The following is a 19,435-nucleotide window of genomic DNA, read 5'->3' as shown; positions in this document are numbered from 1 at the left end:
ATTGCTGCTGTGTTGTTAATGCTGCACGATGGCTCTGTTTTCATATTTAATATTCTGCAAGCCCTAAAGAAGGTAATTATTTAAATTAACGGAGAATGTTCATAATGAAGTACATGAGGCAATAAAAGGCTTATGCAGACAATTAAACATCAGACTGAAGTTCAGAGATCGGATCTGCTGAAGCAGCTTTATCCAACATATGGCTCTGAAATAGAGTGAAATAAGATGGCACTGGTAATCAAGCACAGCTACTGGAGAAAGCAACAGATTGACTGGCACTGAAGTTTCTAAACTGCAAGCAAAAGAAAAAAAATAAACTCTGAAAAAATAGCAATAGCAATAGCACTTAGACTTATATATCACTTCACAGTGCTTCACAGCCCTCTCTAAGCAATTTACAGAGTCAACATATTGCCTCCAACAATCTGGGTCCTCATTTTACCAATCCTGGAAGGATGGAAGGTGGAGTCAACCTTGAGCCTGGTGAGATTTGAACTGACAAATTGCAGGCATCTGGCAGTCAGCAGAAGTAGCCTGCAGTACTGCACTCTAACCACTGTGCCACCGTGGCCATAAAATGTCATTTAAAAATTCACAAATCTAGATTTTAGGCTTTTAGAAACTATGAGAGAGATTATAAATGTACAAATACATGGTAATAAATGGAACAATTATAATAATGAAACATACTAGCATTACTAAAATAGTGTAATAAAAGTGCAAACAAATTGAATATGACTTTGGACAGGGATTCCAATTTAGTGAAAATATTGCTTACTTTTTCTTTTGGGGGTATGAAAATATCAGAGTATAGAATACAGTATAGTTTATAGAAATGGAATGTATTTGATAGAAGTTAGTTAGAATGGATAAAAACAAAGAAATATAGTTACTTGGTCCAAGAAAAATGTTTAGCAGTATTAGGTCCAAGGCATTAAATATTGGTATGAACAGATGAAAGGAAGACAACAGCCTTGTCATGACTATGACCTTCAAATGTAAAACAATACTGCTGAGGTGTTGAAAGCACTAAAACTGTACAGTAATGTCACACAAATCTATACAACATGTGTATATCAATAACCTGAAACAAGTGGTTTATCTTTTGAGCTACCTTGGTAAAATTGCATTTTTGAAAGCTGTCCCTAAAACTACATGAAACTACAGGTAAACAAATAAACCAAATGCATTTTAAATTCAATGTTCATGTTTTTATAATAGTGTCGACTACATGAACAGAATCTTACACGTCTAAAAGTGCGAAACTCCTAATGTCTCTTTTTATCACTTTTTTTTTTTTTTGCAGTGATCGCATTACCTAATAAGTGTCTATGGAGATTCTCAATCATCCAAGTCATGGTTGTTCGAAATGTGCTTTTTTTTCAAGACTTTCTGATTTTTCTTTGAAACACCAGAAAGTCCAGTTGCCTCTTTGGGATTATCTAGTTTAGTAATGAAACATTTGCAAGAAAACAACCAAGCAAAGAGAGTCCCAAGACTGCAACTTCCTTTTTTATCACATTTTAAACTAAGACTGATCCTTTCTTACTCAGTTGTATGCTATTATTCTTTATCCAATCATTCCCAGGGTAGCATTTCTTCTTTCCAACTTCCAAGGCCATTCTCACATTCTATTACAGGTTGAATCTCCCAAAACATGGGTAATAAGGAAAAATTAACCTTCCTGTACTATAGTAACATGAGGCCAAAATTGTCCATTAATGCTAATATATCCTGTAAATTCTTAACATATTAGGTTGATTAGATTGGGATACTAGTGAATTTAATTTTGTCTTCATTTGTAAATGAAATGACCTCATTGCCACTTTGTAGTTTAATATGGGTTCAGAAACCTTTATCTTTTTGACAGTGCTTTCAAAGTTTTCAGAGTTTCCATGCTAATGTGTACCTTCCTTTTTCTTTTTGAGTTGGATCTTTTTGCCAGTTGGCTGTCCACCATTTTGAATGCTGCAGGAAGCCCATTTGAACCTAGGAGTTGTTCATAAGCTAGATTCACTTCAAAATATTACATCTTTATGAATTCTTACCCAAATGCAACTTCAGTATAATTGTGGTAGTTTACATAGGACAGGGTTGCTTATATTCTTTTATAATGTTTTTAATGTAGTGGAAGTAGAATATAGTCTATCTATTGATCAAGTTTGCATCTCACCATAATCACAAGAGTCTGACCAGCTCACAAAGTAAGAAAACACACTAAAATATAGAAACATAAAGACAAATAAAACAAACAAAATGGTTCAGAATTCCTCAGGAAAAGCTCTGTGTTCAGAATTTTCTGGAAGGCAAACGATGTTAAAGGCAGATGGATTTCCAATAGGACAGGGGTCTTCAACTTGACAGCTTTAAGACTTGTGGACTTCAACTTCCAGAATTCCTCCTCCAGTCATGTTAGCTCATGAATTCTGGGAGTTGAAGTCCACAAGTCTTAAACTTGCCAAGTTTGAAAACCCTTGCAATAGGACATCATTCCAGAGGGACAACCATATCACTGAAAAATAACTTCCAAGCTTTGTCTTGAAGTTGAATAACGGCAACTGGGCTTCTTTTCTTGTTGGCTTGAAGCATTTCGTTCTTTATCCAAGTTGCTGCTTCAGTCTGAGCAAGTTGGTTAGGGGAACCCCATATATGTCCTCCAGGGAGATTTCATTTCTCACCTAATCTGGATAGGTTCAATAGGTAGAAGGCAGAAAGTCATTGGGATGTGAATGTTCCAGTTCCTGTGATGTGGTCTTAATCTTCCTGAGGACTGAGAAAAGAGCAACATTAAAAAATGGGGGACAGTTGTAGGTGAGGCCTCCACTTCTACTGAAGGAAGGGTTTTCCACTTTGGCATTAATGGATTCCTTCACTCCTCTTGCAAACCATGGTTTCCTTAGTCCCCAGGAAGATTAAGGCCACTATACAGGTTCACCAGGGAGGCCACACTTAACAATCCACCTGGGTAAAGGATTTAGGAATTGGAACATTTGACTCTCTGTCTACTCACCTAATGAGCCTATCCAGATTAGCTGAGCTGAGGATATATATGGAGTGCTCCCTAACCAACTTGCTCAGACTGAAGAAGCTATTTAGATAAACAATGAAACATTTCAAATCAAGAAAAGAATTCCAGTTGCCATGACTCAACTTCCAGACAACTCTATCTGGATGATTGAGAATTTTCATCAACATTTCCCAATTTTGTTTCTGACTTCCCAGCAGTAGGGGACAATTAGCTGCTTGATTTAGATGCAGTGTCCATTTATAGCTCCATTATAACAGTTCCATAAATTTGTAACTACATTATAAATGTAGCATAAATATGGTGTATTTGGTGGCCAACCAGTATAAATGTAGAGTAAATTTGGTGGTTAATATTAATAATATTGGGAATGACTTAACCTCTGACATAATAGGACATGATGAAGGCATTACTGCATGCTAGCCACATAAATGAAAATAAATGAATTTTAAGAGACATAAGGATGTATAGATTCTAGGACATCTCATATCTAATATGAGATCTAATAAACATTTATTGCAAAATGGAACAGCATGGCAAGGATTTGATGATTTTGGAATCATATTTAGACACAGCCTTTGTATGATATTACACAGACAATTGTTTTTCTTGTTTTTACATCAATGAATGCCATAACAGGATTAATAAAACCTCTGAACATCTAAAACTTTATTAAAAAGATAGAGGGAGAGCCTGAACTCCATGCTCCAGTGCCTTTAAAAGCAAATTTCGTTCATTTTGTTCAGGCATAAACACACATTTAAGCTGCATTTCTATACCCATTATCCTAACAACTGCCTTCAATGAGACCTATTTTTGAGTAGACAAATCTAAGATTGTACTGTTAGTAATTTCCTGAAAAAAAATGTTATGTATATATCATAGTATAGATCTAGTTTTCAATCAAGAGACAATATGAGATGAAACAGTACCTGCTTCTCAACCAAGATTAAGAAAAAAAAAAAAACTCCCTTAGGTTTCATCCCAAGTAATTTCATGCAATTTTCTTGGGCCTTCTTCCCACTTTCTAGTGTACAGCTCTATATTCTGAGTTAATTTGCATCCAAGTACAGACTATAAGCTTCCTTGCTCAGATTCCAAGACTTTGGGGTAACCAGAATTAGCTGTGGATGTGCTGTGGTTATGGCATTCAAAAAGGCTTATATGTTATTTCCAGTCTCCATAACTGCTGGTATACATTTTGTCCCATGTTGCTTTCTTCATAAGAAATCTGATTCAATGAACTAGGACAGGGGATATCAAACTCAAGGCCCGTGGCCCGGATCTGGCCCATGAGGTGCTTAGATCAGGCCTGCAGGGCTACCCTGGAAACAGCAAAGGACCAACCCGTGGTGCCTCTGCCAGTGAAAACAGAGGTCCATTTTCACTGGCAGAGGGTTGCAGGAGCCGTCATAGCTGAAAGCAGCTCATGAGGGCTGTGTGTTGTCCTCCCAAGGCCCATTTTCACGGGCAGAGGGTTGCAGGAGCCGCCATAGCTGAAAACAGCTCATGAGGGCTGTGTGTTGCCCTCCCAAGGCCCATTTTCACTGGCAGAGGGTTGCAGGAGACCATCGCAACCTGAAATGGAGTTTGGAACCCCTTTTTTGCTGGCAGAGCATTTGGGCCACCATAGGTGCCCCAACGTGAGGTGACATTGAGCTGGCCACGCCCAGCCCACTGAGGTCAAACACAACCCTGATGCGGCCCTGAAATAGAGTTTGACACGCCTGAACTAGGATATCCTTAACTGGACATCACTCAGCATTCAGTGCAAATACTCTCCAACATAATTTTATGTTTTTTCCCCCTATAATATAACTGTCTGAAGAGTTCAGACAGGAAATCAATACTATCAAGAAACAGATGGATAGTTTTATGCTTTTTTCCCAGGCAATATCTTTATTTGTTATGTAGGCACAGAGATGACACATTGTATTAAAAATGAATGAGAGAGCATACCATCTAAGGTGAAGGTCTTCTACATGAACCAATAAAACCCCAGATGATACCGTCAGGGAAAAAAAATGCTTTCAGCAAAATAGTAGTTGCTATAACATGGCTTCTATTCAAATCTTCAGGCAAGATTTACTATCTAAAATTTGACACGAAATAACTGGCTGATAAGGGAATATGAGTACTGTACTTTAAATGGAGCATTTTTCAATCCAAATATCACAGATCAAAAATATTGACTTTTGTGTCCTGGATGCATTCATCTTTTTTAGCACAATCTAATACAAAGATCAAAACTCACAGAAGAGAAGCACCCTATTATATATTTAATTTTGTTTTCATTGATCACAGGATGATAGAATCAGTATCATAATTTCTGGGTTGTAAAAGGATGTAGTGATTGATGTAAAAATATTAGTATTGAATATAAAAAGCATAAAGAGACAAAAGTTTACTCTGATGAGCTACAGCTTAACAAAGAGAAAGATTAGATACAGCATCCTACTTGCTTCCTAAAAGGCATTTAGTGAGATCCATTGAAAGCCAACAGCAGAGTGGTGCGATGGCCTAGAGGTGGAGCTCTCGCCTCACAATCAGGAGGCTGTGAGTTCGATCCTAAGCAGATATTTCTCTCTCTGGGCACAATGAGAATATATCAGTGGTGGTATTCTACCGGTTCAGCCCGGTTTGGCCAAGCCAGTAGCGGCGATGAGCAGCGGAGACCGAACCGGTTCCCTCCTCTGCTCTGCTGTTGGGCCTATCCACCTGCCTGGCCTCCCACACTCACCTTTATCCTCTGCTTTTCAAGCACAGCTGCTTTGCATGGCACAGTAGAGTGCTGCGCGGCAGCTGCTGAAGCGACCGGGAGAGTGCAGGCTTGCAGGAGGTGAATTGGAACACCTCTACACTTGTGCCAATGCCTCTGCGCCTGCACAAAGTGCGCATTTGGCTCACGTGCACACGCAAAGTGCATCCACCAGGCCACACCCACCGAGCTGGTGGTAAAACTTTTTGAATCCCACCACTGGAATATATCTGCTGTGAACTCCGCATTGGTGACAGGGAGGGTATCTGGCCATTAAAACACTTTGCTAGCTCCATTCAGTTGCCCAGACTCCACCTCGCAAGGGATTATGGGGTCATTAAATGAAAATGATGATGATTGAAAGTCAACTGCAGAATCAAAACCTCATTTAAAGTACAAACCAGGTATCAATATAAGAAATCTAGTACAGGTAGTCCTTGACTTACAACCACAATTGAACCCAAAAGTTCTGTTGCCAAGCAAGACAGTTAAGTGAATGTTGCCCCATTTTATAACCTATCTTGGCACAGTGAAGTGAATCACTTCAGTAGTGAAGTCAGTAACATGGTAGTTAAATGAATCTGTTTTCCCTACTGACTTTGCTTGTCAGAAGGTCACAAATGGTGATCACATGACCTGGGTTAGAGCATCCGTCATAAATACATGCCAGTTGCCTAGTGTCTTAATTTTGATCACCTGACCATGGGAATGTTGCGACGTTTGTAGGTGTGAAAGACAGTCCTAACTTACCTATTTCAGTGCCATTGTAACTTTGAACAGTCATTAAGTGAACCAAAAACTATACTACCCATTTAAATTCACAGGGTGGAAGACCAAAATATCATCAGATCAAAGAAATTTCAGGATTCCAGGAAGTTAAATAATATTTAGAGTCACTACGCAAACTCAGACTATCACCTGAATGAAGATTAGGTGCTTTTTTCTCAAGAGGCAACTGGACTTTCTTGTTTTTTTCCTTTTGAAGACATTTCTCATCCAAGAAGCTTCTTCAGCTCTGATAGGATAACAGGGAATGGATGGATTTATATTCCTTGCAGACAGCTAGTCATTTGCATCCTTTTAGAGGGTCATTGAAGCACTTGGAGGTTTATCTGTGGTGCTCCTGGTTCCTGTAGTCTGCAATTTTTCCTCTGGAAATCCATTCCTATTCCCACACCATTCAAAGGATCTTCATCCAAAATTGTATAGCTAAAAGTCTGCAGAGATTCTCAGTCATCCAGGTCACGGTTGTCCCAAAGGTGCTTTTTCAGGAGGCAACTGGACTTGCTTGTTTTTTTCTTTTGAAGGAATATAAACCCTTCTATTCCCCACTATCCTGTCAGAGCTGAAGAAGCTTCTTGGATGAGAAGTGAAACGTCTTCAAAAGACATTTTGGATGACTGAGAATCTCTACAGACCGGTAGGTGCTTTTATACTGGATTCTCCTAGTTTCTTCAAAATACAGATCAAGCAATAATGAACTGTTGTGAATGTACTTGCCTTTAATTAGCAGACTAAGACTTACTTAGTGAAACTCCTCTTTCTCTTCTTTTTTTCCACAAAAGTACAGGTGCCCGCTTTCCTTTGCAGAAGCTTAATGATAAGGAACTTCTAACTCCCAATTAGTATTTACTATCATTGCCTTAACTAGAGGCCTCATCCCCAACTTAACCATGTAGCTAAATCCTCACTAATAGGTAACTGTCCTTTGTTGGTATCTAAACTATGAAGCTATTTCCTGTCTTGTTTTCACATAAGCAATCTAAGCAGCTCAGAAAAGTGAAGGGATTGAGAAAGGTCGAAGGACTATAAAACTTGCTCAAAAAATGCAAATCCTTTTAAATAGTTTCAACATGGCTGTTTTTTTTTTTTTTAATAGTGTACCCTGAATTCACCATAGGTGATTGAAAAAGGAGTTCTCTTATATAAGCATACAGAATCAATCAAGAAAGCTTTGATAAATGCATTTATTCTAGTTTTTGGTCTAGATTGTTTATTCTAAGATGGGAAAGAATAACCAAAACGTTTGAAGTAGTTGGGAGGGGTGTTCAGCCATCAAGCCAAAATCTCATTCAGTGAGGAAAACAGAACTGACAGATGACTTTCTATCATCTGCTTGTATGCATCCTCTCTAGATAACTTGATTCATTCTTTTAGGAAGTTTTTCCTTCTCACATTCAATTTGGCAAGTGTCTTTCTGTAACTTAAACTGTCTATTCTGTGTTCTACACTCTGGAATAAAAAGAGACCTTGATTTGCTTCCATATGAAACTTGATTTTAAAAGTTCCAACAGTTTTATTCTGCTTCTAATATGTAAATTTCCAGGAAGACCAGACAATTTCTATATGAACAATCTTCTAAAAGATAAACAAGTTGTGCAGTAGCCAAATTTGGTGTTGTTGTAGTGAAAATGAGGCTTAGCTGCTTGCAGAAATAATCACTTCTGTTTGATTTATCTCTTTAGGTTTAACACATACTTGTTATCTTGTTTTTAGATGATATACATTTTAATAAATATTAAAATGTATATCATCTAAATATTTTAGATTTATACTTGTATTGGTAATTAATGCACTTCTATAGCAGTGTATATCATATTTTTATGTGTTATTTTATTCTGACTATTTTACGGTAGATCTTTGGTACACCAACTGAGGGCCATAGTTATCCTTATACTCCGTGCTTCCTGCTGGCAATTGATGTTCAGCACAAGCATCACTCAGGTGATGGAAATAAAATACATAATAAAACAAGGGAAGATTACTCGAAAGAATTTCCCTCAGGCAATCATGCAAGACAGATATTTAGAACTGAACTCATGCATGAATAAGGATAGTGGATGAACCTTCTTTGGGACTTAATACCACCCTTTCACGTATTTGAAGAATACCGTCATATTTCTCTTCAAGCAAACATTTCCAATTCTTTATCAGCATTGGTTTCTAAGCCTTTTGTGAGCCAGTGTTTCCATTTTTTTTCCTGAAGTTGTCAAGATCTTCAACCTTGACATGGGTGGAAAGCATTTAACTGTGCTATTGTGAAGAGCCCTAGGCTTTCCATATTGATTGATATCAACTACCTTGTGCTTTTCTTCATCCTTCAAAAAAAGAAAATGGCAAGCAAGGGAACTGATAATTCTGCAAAGCAGTTGATTCCTTTTCCCCATCTTTTCCCGAATTATTCTGAAGGATGATATAGCCTATATGTGCTGTGTGTGTGTGTGTTTCTCCAGTTATTGATTGTTCCAGTAAATTTCATATAATTATGAATGGTGAAATGGTAAGATACGATGGAACCACAAAAACTACACACAGGTCACCCATCTTTCTTGTTATGAATAAAGAAATAAGCTCACTGTCGGAACTTCCGGTTTGTCGGCTTCGCGAGCGGCAGGGATTTGCGACTCTCTGCGATCCCTGCCGCGCTAGCCGTTTTTGGTGCTCCGATCCGGACGGGTTCGAGCCAGGCTACCCTGCAGGGGTAGCTGAAGATAGGGGGATCCGGAGAGGGGTTTGGGGTGTTGCAGACCCCCTCCCGGCCGCCAGAACCCCTTTTCCCAAGACGTGCAGCGGCGGTCCGCAATGGCCGCCACAAAGAAGCCGGCAGCTGGGTAAGAATGCGCAGGAGGAAGAGGAGAAAGCCTTTGAGAGTGAAAGTTTTCTTGGTTGATCCAGGACTCTAAGATACATTTAATATAATTCCTGGAAATTATGGCTTTTTGGATGATTCTTTCCACAAGAGAAAATAAGCGGCAATTTTGAGGTGCTGAAAGGAAAGTTTATTCTTCCTCCCGACGGAATTAATAAGTGGATATTGAGAAACCTGTTTTTTTTCAGGTAAAACTAGCTTTATGTGATAAGTCAGAAGGGAGAGGACAAAAAGATATTCATTTGGTCTGATGTTGTTGGAGGAGATGCCTTAAGGATTTGAAGACAGAAATATAATTTCAATAAGGCTTTAAAATACAGATTTGGATTTTCTTTTTCTTTTGTCTGATACTACCCCTGGAAGAGAAAGGGAGAACTTTGTCTTGGCTTGGATTGATTGAGAACTTTGGGATTGTTCTATCTTTTTCTTGAAATATCTTGGTTGGTGTAAGAAGAAAGAGGGAAAAAAGAAAAGAAAAGATTTATAATGGCTTTTTCTTTTGAGGATCTGAGGGAAGAATATGAGCAAACAAAAACAGAAGGTAAAGATGGTATGGAAAAAGCCTTCCTTTTTTTAGAAATGGCGCTGGTTAACTATCAACAGACAATACAACAGATTGATGCAGAAGAACAACAAGAAGAAGAAGACGAAGAAGCCATCTTTAATGAATTTCAAAATTTAACTAAGAAAGAAGGAAGGAAGAAAGCGAGGAAAATGAAGGACTTAAGATTTAAAAAACATTCAAGAAAGAGAAAAATAAGATGCAAAATAAATATAATGATAGTAAACAAAAGAAAAAGGGAACACAACAGAGAAGGGATGCTAGCAAGGCAGAGGCTAGAAGAAGGGGGTAGGAAGATTTGGTGGGGGAAGAAAGAAAGGGGAAAGGTGGAGAAAAGCCACAAAGTTTTGAAATTAGATGGGAAAAGAGGAATTTTTTTAGGGACAAAGGGTAAAGTACAATTTCTTTAAAAAAGATTTTGCAAGGTACATAAGATGGTATTGTAACACTTGTATTAGAAATAGAAAATTAGAATGGCTTAAGAGTTAATAAGAAATTAAAATGTTGAAATGTTTAATAATGATTGATTTTAAAATTTAATAAAATATTAAAGGGAATGTTTAGAATATTGAGTTTTAATTAAAGAGTTTAATATGACTATGGTATTGATATTATTATAAAACTATTATAGTAGCATTTGTTTTTTGAAAAGGCAATGGGAAAGCTATAAGATTTAATATTTAGATTTATTATTTAACTATGTATTCAATCATTTTGGATTTATTACTCTGTTTTTATTATTATTAAAAAAAAAATTAGTAGATAGAATGTACCAAGCAGAATTAGATTGAGTATTAGGTGTTATTTTAAATGTTAATCTAATTAATTTAGGGGGAGGATAGAAAGGCATCATACTCTGAGTAGTGATTTCAGGAGAAATTCTTTTCTTTTTATTATAAGGAATGAGATAGAGGGATAATAAAGAATGGGCAAAAGATACAAATATAATGATTTAAATTAAGATGGATTAAATAAGATAGAATTAAGAAGAGTGAAATGTGTGGAGAAGTTTTTATAGAAGATATAGAATGGTAAATAAAATAGGTAATGATATGTAAGATGAGCATGAATATAATTGAAGCCCATGTAAAGAGAGGTACCTGGAGCCAAGTTACTTTCCTAAAAGATTTTTTATATGTTTGTTTGTTGTGTGTTTATGTTGTTGGAAGAATTAATAAAACCTTGTAAAAATACAGAATGAGAATAATGGTAACCAAGTCAGAAAGAAATAGATGAAATAATAATAGTGAAATTGAATAAGAGTAAAGAGAAGTAAAGAGAAATTGGATAAGAGGTAATTTTATGCTCATATGGAAATGGCTTAAAATAGAATTATATTGTATAAAATAAGGTTTTATCTGACTTGTAAAACTTATAATGGAAAAAGGTTCAAGTATGTAATGGTTGATGATGATTTGTTTGTTTTTGAAATTAATAAAATTTGTTTAATAAAAAAAAAAAAAGAAATAAGCTCATTGTCCATGTTAACATTTAAAAGAAAAAATGAAGGGCCTTGAAATTTAGGAAAAAATGGACAATGCCAATTATGGATAATGATTTCTTAACATTTGGAGTAAGAAGTAGCAAGAACGGATCTAAACAGAATTTCTACAGTATTAGTTATTTTTTTTATATTGAACACAATGCAGTATTAATAAATTCCAATCAATTCTATCTTCCATAAAATTGGACCTTTGATACTCTATGGAAATAGAATTGAGAAAATTATTGGATAAGCAGATACACAGGAAACTGTCTCCATATTACAAATTTTGCATGAGTTGAAACAATTCTATTTCTCCATTGAGTATGCCATTAAAAATAGCCCTGTATGGCACTGGTGAATGATATATTAACTCTCCTGCAACATATTTAGGCACTTTTATTATCTTTGTTTGAAAACTTCTTCAGACAATTTGTTAAATTAATCATAGCACCTATAGTCTGCCTGCATTTTCTTAATTGGCAACCATAGAAAAAGGGAAAAAATAAAAATAAAAGCTTGTGTCTTCCAGATATAAGAAAGATTCTAGAACACTACTTTCACAGGTGATGTTACATTCAGCCCATTCCAAAAACATTCCTATATGCAAGCCCATTGACAACATGGATACAATTTTCAGTATTTCACAAATGGGTATTAACAGCTAGTTCAAAGATCATACATAAGTAAATGCATACAGTATACAATTGCTAAGTAATCAATTGTATACTAACTTGATATCAATTTGCAAATATGATTGTGGACCATTCATGCTTTTTTGCTATCACTTTTGTATACATTTCTAATATATACCTAAACATTCAAGTGAAGAGCCACTTAAAGCTACCAAGAAAAGGGCAAGCAGATTGCACAGCAACTCATGAAAACAGAAACATTTCTATTTTTAAGGGCAGATTAGTCACATTGTGGAGAGAAAGTTAGAACTTCATGATAACAGAAACTAGAATGTTAGTTCAGTTCATACAAGCAGCTGGTCCCTAAGTAAAGATAATAAAACTCTGGATTTCTGAAGACTTAAACTGTAATATAGATATTGCCACTTCAGTCAATATAGATATTGCCACTTCAGTCAAGTGTTTCTTTCCATCTATGGGGGATTTTAAAAGATTCACCCATTCAATTTTGTAGCTCACAGATCCACGAACCAAGAAATAGTTCTTTAATTATGTGATGAAATGCATTATAAATTTGAACGAGTTATTCTTGCAAAAAGTTGGTCTATATGAATGAAATGGAGTCGAGATTACAAAAGAAAAAGAAGACTTCTTTGGAATATTTTTTTTTATCTTTTTAAAAATACATCTGGGTCTTATTTGAAAGCATCACTGAGCATAGATTATAGGAACAGAGAAGGGGAGAAGGGAACATAATTCTTACCTTTATTCTTACAGTCACAGTAGCAAGGCCTGGAGGCATAGCTCCTCCGACATCGAAGGCTTCCACTAAAAAAGTGAATGTTGCTTCTGTGCCAGAAAAGGACTCGAAATCCAAGGACTTTTTAAGCGACAGTTCTCCTGTAAATTTGTTCAGTGCAAAAAACTGGAGTGATTCCTGACTTCGTATTCCATAGGTAATATTGGAACCAAGGTCAACGTCCTTAGCCTTGAGGAGGAAATGAAGAACAGGGTTTAGGGTTTACGAATTTCAACATTAAAACATGACATTCATTCCTCATTTTTTTGCAACATTGATTCTATGCATGATACACACGTGCGCACATGTGCGTGCGTGCACACAAACACACACAAACACCTTTCCAAAATTATCCCCCTCAAACCCATTGATCTATAGGAGTGCATCAAACCTATGTATCAAGAATGAGGATTATCTTCAGGAGCTGGATGTTATCACATGATGTTGTGTGATGGCAGAATTGCTAATAAATAAAAACACCAATAGTATAAAAATGTCTGGATTCTCATCCAATTATCACATCTCATGAAATTTGGTAGTTTCAAGAGACTGACTGTTTTCTTAAAAAATGGAGGGATGTTTTGGTAGCCACAAATGCTCCATTGTTAATGCAAGCTCTAGTTATGGTTAACGTTTTCCTTTCATTTTTTAAAGAATTGTTTTGAAGCCATAAACATATCAAATTGTATTATACTGGTGTCAAAAGAGGAATTTAAATAGCGTCTACAGATTGTTAAAATTTACAAAAGATAATAATATAGCTGAGAGCCAATTTGATGTGGTGGTTAAACCAACAGGTTAGAAATAAGGAAACCTATGTACGAAGCTACCTGGGAGACGTTGGGCCAGTGACTTGCTTTGTTGCCAGAAGTCAAGACTAACATAACAGCACAAAGCTAAAATAATTCAATTCAATTCAATGTTGGGCTGCAAATATTTCTAATGATAGCTCAAGGTAGGTTAATAGTTTTTCTGATTTAAAATACTGAATATCATTATGGTTAATTAATTTAGTATAAAATCTCCTAATATTTAATAATATTTTTTCTTTGGAGAGACATGATAGCAGTGTTCCAGTATTTGCAGGGCTGCTGCAAAGAAGAGGGGGTTAACTTATTTTCCAAAGCACCAGAAGGCGAAAGAAACAATGGATGAAAACTAATCAAGGAGAGAAATAACTTAGAACTAAGGAGACATTTTCTATACAATCAATCAATGGAACAGCCTGCCTTCAGAAGTTGCAGGTGCTCCAACATTGGGAGTGAGAGAAATGAGAATTATTCCTGTAAAGAAAAGAGCAATGGTAATGCCATATCTCTGTATAACCTCAGAAACCCTAATGGGAAACATTATCAGGAATCGCGGGAGAATGTTAGCTGTAAGGAAATAATGAGGCTATAAATTTATTAGCACGTTCCAGGCCAGGAAACCAGATATCACGCTAAGGACATCAGTTGGCACGATAGCACATTCTATACCAGGAAACCAGCTGTCAAGCGAAAATTAATAGAGGGATGGCGCATATGGGAAGATTGTGCACCCAAAACTCATTTGATGCAAACCAACCAATGATGATGAGGGGCAGTAATGGGGTGGGGGTTTTGAAAGTGTATTTAAACCACATATTCATTTGCATCACTACTCTTCTGTGGCTCTACCTACATGAGCACAGAAGGCTAGCTTTTGCAAACATTCAAATAAAGCTCTTGTATTGTTCAACAGTGTCTCCTGTTGATTCAAACTGAGAATTTTAAATCTCACAGGAGCTTTTGAGAAGAGACTGGACAGCAGAGGGTTGGACTAGAAGACCTCCAAAGTCCCTTCCAACCAGTGGTGGGATTCAATTTTTTTTTTTTACTACCGGTTCTGTGGGCCTGGCTTGGTGGGCATGGCAGGGAAAGAATACTGTGAAATCTCCAGTCAGAGGTGGTATTTGCCGGTTGTCTGAACTACCTTAACTGCCTTAAGCAAGGAAATGAGGCAGGTGACTTTGGGCCAATTACTTTCTGTCTCTTCTAGGAAGCAAACAAGGGCAAACCATTTTTGAAAATGTTGCAAGAAAACTGAATGTCCATGCAGTCTGATTCAATGACACACAAACATACATGCATACTTTATGGAACACTTTCTTAGCCATCAACGTCTGTTGAAACTCATGCCTTCTTTACCTCTAAACGAAGGAATACTGTGCCTGGGGCCAGGCTTTCGGGAATTGAAACAGTATAGGAGGCATTTGTGAACACAGGACTGTTGTCATCAATATCCAGGACTCTGATTCCCAGAGTTAATGTTGTACGACGTGCATCCACGGCTCCATCTGTGGCTTCCGCAATGAGTTCATAATAATCTTTTTTCTCTCTGTTTAATTTCACCGAAGTGTAAATACTACCATTGGATGTTATGCGAAAAACATTATTAAAGTTTGCTAAACTATAATGGACTTGGCCATTTATTCCAGCGTCTGGGTCAGTAGCCTAAAATATATAAAAAAAACATGCATATTAAAATTGCAAAATTATAATAGCCCATTATGCATACATCAGGATCACTTGCCTAAAAGATTTATGTGAAGAAGGAGTGACAGAACCTGAGGGTGGAATTAAAAGATCAGTGTAGAACTGGGGTGTCAAACTTGTGGCCCGCGGGCTGAATGCGTCATGTCTAGAATTAAAACAAAACTTAAAAGGAAAAACAGAAGATTGGAAATGTCTAATGCCAATTTTACTTTTTTTTAAAAAAAAAAAAGTGTATTTTTTCCTTCAATTTCTAAACATTCCAAAATAGCTATTCTGTCATTAGTACATGGCTAAAATCCACCCTTGGTATATTAATGAGATCTGCAAGAGAATTTCCTATTGTTATGAAGCAATTAGGTTGATATATTTTTTTTAGCAAATAGAATTCAAAAGAAGTTTGGATGTAGAGAGAAAAGAGAGGAAAGAAAACGTAGACCATGATCACAGGCACAATAGTCCAGTGCTGCAACACTATATTACTTTTTTCAATGTGTGCTTCATAACTATCATACACTTTGATAAAAATCACAGTAGTGTAATATTAAGAATCTTTTTGGCAACTTCACATGACATATAAGCGGGGGGGATGCCATGTAAAAAGAACATAGGAAGTTGTCTTGTATAAGTCAGATCTTTGGTTCATCCAGCGTCACACTGTCTACTCTGAATTGAAGTTCTCCAGCTTTCAAACTAGAGTTTTTCACTGCTTTGTCTACAGTACTCAGGGATTAAAGTCTAGGCATTGCAAATGGATACTTGGTCATTGAACTTTTATCATGAAATGCTACAAGAATGTTTCCTAAAAAGTAATATCAGTGAATATCTTTTGTAGTAGAATGAAATATGGATAGAGTTCAACACAGTATGAAGTTGGTCGGTCCATTTTTTCATCAGCTGGTAGAGCTCTCTACACTTTCAATTTATATCGCCGACAGTGATATAAAACCTGTCTTCATTAGTGATCTATTATTGATCTATGACTGCAAAGGTGTTATAAAATTGTTAATGATGAAATACTCATAATACCATTTTAAATATTACTGAATTTCATACTGCACAAATGCTTTTGGAACTGCAGGTTTGTTTCTCGAACTGGAATTGTATTTCTTAAAATATAATTTAATTTCAAAGAACAGGTTTGTCTTTGCTGATAGTTCTGGAAGGTGAGTATTTGATGCAGCAGATCTATCACTGTAACCCAATGATAACAAATTGGTATATTTGGCTTATTCACTTTACTAACTTATCCAGTTTGTATAGATGAGCTATAAATACTATTTTCCTTCCTCTGATTAAAATTCTCAGCGGCAGAAATCAAAGAAATTTGTCCAAGTACAGGTAGTCCTTGACTTACGACCACAATTGAACCCAAAATGTATATTGCTAAGTGAGACATTGGTTAAGTGAGGTTTGCCCCATTTTATGACCTTTCTTGCCACAGTTGTTAAGTGAATCATTTCAGTTGTTAAATTAGCAACGAAATTGTTCAGCGAATACGGCTTCCCCATTGCCTTTGCTTGTCAGCCCGTTGGAAAAGGTGATCACATGACCCTGGGGACACTATAACGGTCATAAATATGAACCAAACCGAGCATCCAAATTTTGTGGAAAAGGGTCACAAATCACCTTTTTCAGTGCCATTGTAACTTCGAACACTAAACAAACTGTTTTAAGTTGACAACTACCTGTACTAAAACTATGCTTGATATCAATCACGGACTGATAGCAATAGCACTTAGCTAATGTAATATCACCTTATGCTAAATAAATTAATAAATCTTCTCTTCTCTCTTCCTCTTGTCCTCTCTCTTCCTCTTTTCTCCCATCCTTTCCCTTCCCCTGCCCTCTTCTTTTCATCCCTCCCTCCTCTACTTTTTCCTCCCCTCCCCTTCCCCTAATCTCCAGTGGTGGTATTCAATTTTTTTTTTTTGCTACTGGTTCTGTGGGCATGGCTTGGTAGATGTGGTGTGACTTGGTGGGTGTGGCTTGGTGGGCATGGCAGGGGGAGGATACTGCAAAATCTCCATTTCCACCTCATTCCAGGGGAAGAGTACTGTAAAATCCCCATTCCCTCCCCACCCCACTAACCTGCTTTCCAGCTCCAATTGATCAGCTGGAACGCTGACCATCTGGGACCTGGGAGGCAGCAAATAGATGGAGGCGGGGCCAACCAGAGGTGGTATTTGCCAGTTCTCCAAACTACTCAAAATTTCCATTACTGGTTCTCCAGAACCACCTCTGCTCATCTCCCTTCCTTTCCCTTTCCTTCTCTTCTCCTTACTTAAATGAAGACACTTTCATTTACCCAGCTAGCTCTTATGAAGGGCAGGCTTCTCTAAGACAATTCTACCTGCATATACTTATAAAAGAGCTTTCAGTTGATTTCACAAGATAAGCAATAGAAAGTCCCTAATTATCCATACTGCTGTCAAGAAGCTTTCAAAGGCATTTAATATCCTGCCATGGTGCTCAGCGTGAACAGATAATGAAACCATTTATCCTCATGGAAATCAATTAAAACTTAATTAAAACAGTTAATAAAAATCATACAGTCGTCTCCTTTCTGTACTCTATCAATACAATAGATGTTAACAGTTTCACTGTTATTTCTACTTTGCTGTTAATACATCTTTACAAACAATTTCTTAATATGGATGACTATATACATCGACTTCCTTGGCAGCTGCTTCACCAATCAGCAGCTGAAAATCAAATCAGGCTGAAAAACCTATCACTACTTTTCTTGGCCCATAGAGATACCAATACACCCAAAGTAAATGATGCATGGGTATGATCAAGAGCTTCAGTTTAGGAAAGCTTGCTGTAGATCTTCCATGGCATCAGTTGTTAGAAATGACTGATATCCAGCAGCATGTCTAAATAAGAGGTGAACTCCGAAACTTGGAGATAAGGATATATTTCAAAATAATCTAACCTTCACCTTTAAAAAGCTGGAAAACTTGACTGAACCCATAAATAAATCTTCTATCTTCATTCAAGCTAGTATTTTAGGTCAAGTTTGCCAAGACTGGTTATACTGGAAAAAGAGGCTTGGTGGCCTAGCGGTGAAGACTCTCACCTCCCATTCCAAAGCTTTAGAGTTCAATCCTAGGTAGTGGCATATATTTCTTTCCTATGTTACAAAGAAAAAATATATCTGCTGCGAACTCCATGTGGTGTCAGGAAGGGCATCCAGCCAGTAAATGCTCAGCTCCATCCAGTTGCCTCAACTCTACCCCGAATTAAAGGATTACGGGATTGTAAAAAGGGAGTTATTTACATAATTAAAATAAGATTGTTTTAAAATCTCATTTAAAAAGAGGTGGAGAATTGGGTGGAATTGATGATGGAGAATTGGGCATACTGTATTATGAGGATTTCAGCTGAGATAACACCAGCACACTATCTTTTTACTGAAGTAATATATGACAGATGTATATAAGCAAAAGCAATGTGTGTTCACAGATACTTTTGCACACAAAAGCATTTGAACAGCTGGTAGCTGGATTATAATACCCATTAGACAAGAGTAAATTTTTAAAAGATTAATTGCCAACTGAAATGTTACTGCCAAATTAAATTGCATGTTAATATGCTGTTCCTCAGTTATTAGGGAAATGAGAGTGCACACATACTTCAAAACTAGTGATTTATTGTTTATGTAACTGTTGTGTTTGATTCTGAGCATCACAGTTGAAAAACATAAGTTCAGTAAGGTTCATGAGAGATGATCTGGGAATCAAAAACTAGGTTCCAGGAAGAGAGACTGTAGAAGCTGAGTTTGGATTTAACACTATTATATCTTGTCACAGTGCATAGCATGACGAACATTCAAAATACATTTACATTGTTTGGCCCTTTTTAATTTAATCAAGGCCTGCATGAATATCAGAGTAAATCTTGTTTTCATGGTTTGGAATCTGCAAATCAATTTGAACTCTTTTTTAAAAAAACTTTATGTATCAGAACTGAGTACTGTAAAATTAAATATGTCTATATACTTCACTT

At 36.7% G+C, this 19,435-nt stretch overlaps 1 protein-coding gene across 11 annotated transcripts in view; it reads right to left on the bottom strand.

Moving 5' to 3' along the window:
• The window catches only part of PCDH15 (protocadherin related 15), a 755,413-nt gene that overhangs the window by 164,613 nt on the left and 571,365 nt on the right, over window positions 1-19,435 (bottom strand). For all 11 annotated transcript variants that reach the window (XM_087964118.1, XM_087964124.1, XM_087964126.1 and 8 more), the window contains 2 exons: window positions 15,080-15,385; window positions 12,876-13,100 (listed from right to left, as the gene is read on the bottom strand). In XM_087964118.1, coding sequence (XP_087820244.1) covers window positions 12,876-13,100; window positions 15,080-15,385 — 531 coding nt within the window. The remainder of the gene's footprint in view (window positions 1-12,875; window positions 13,101-15,079; window positions 15,386-19,435) is intronic.

This window comes from Notechis scutatus, chromosome 4, assembly GCF_049901735.1.
Source record: "Notechis scutatus isolate UNSWTSFEM ecotype Mainland chromosome 4, rNotScu1.2, whole genome shotgun sequence".
Lineage (NCBI taxonomy): Eukaryota > Metazoa > Chordata > Lepidosauria > Squamata > Elapidae > Notechis > Notechis scutatus.
This window is presented reverse-complemented; position numbering and strand designations above follow the sequence as displayed.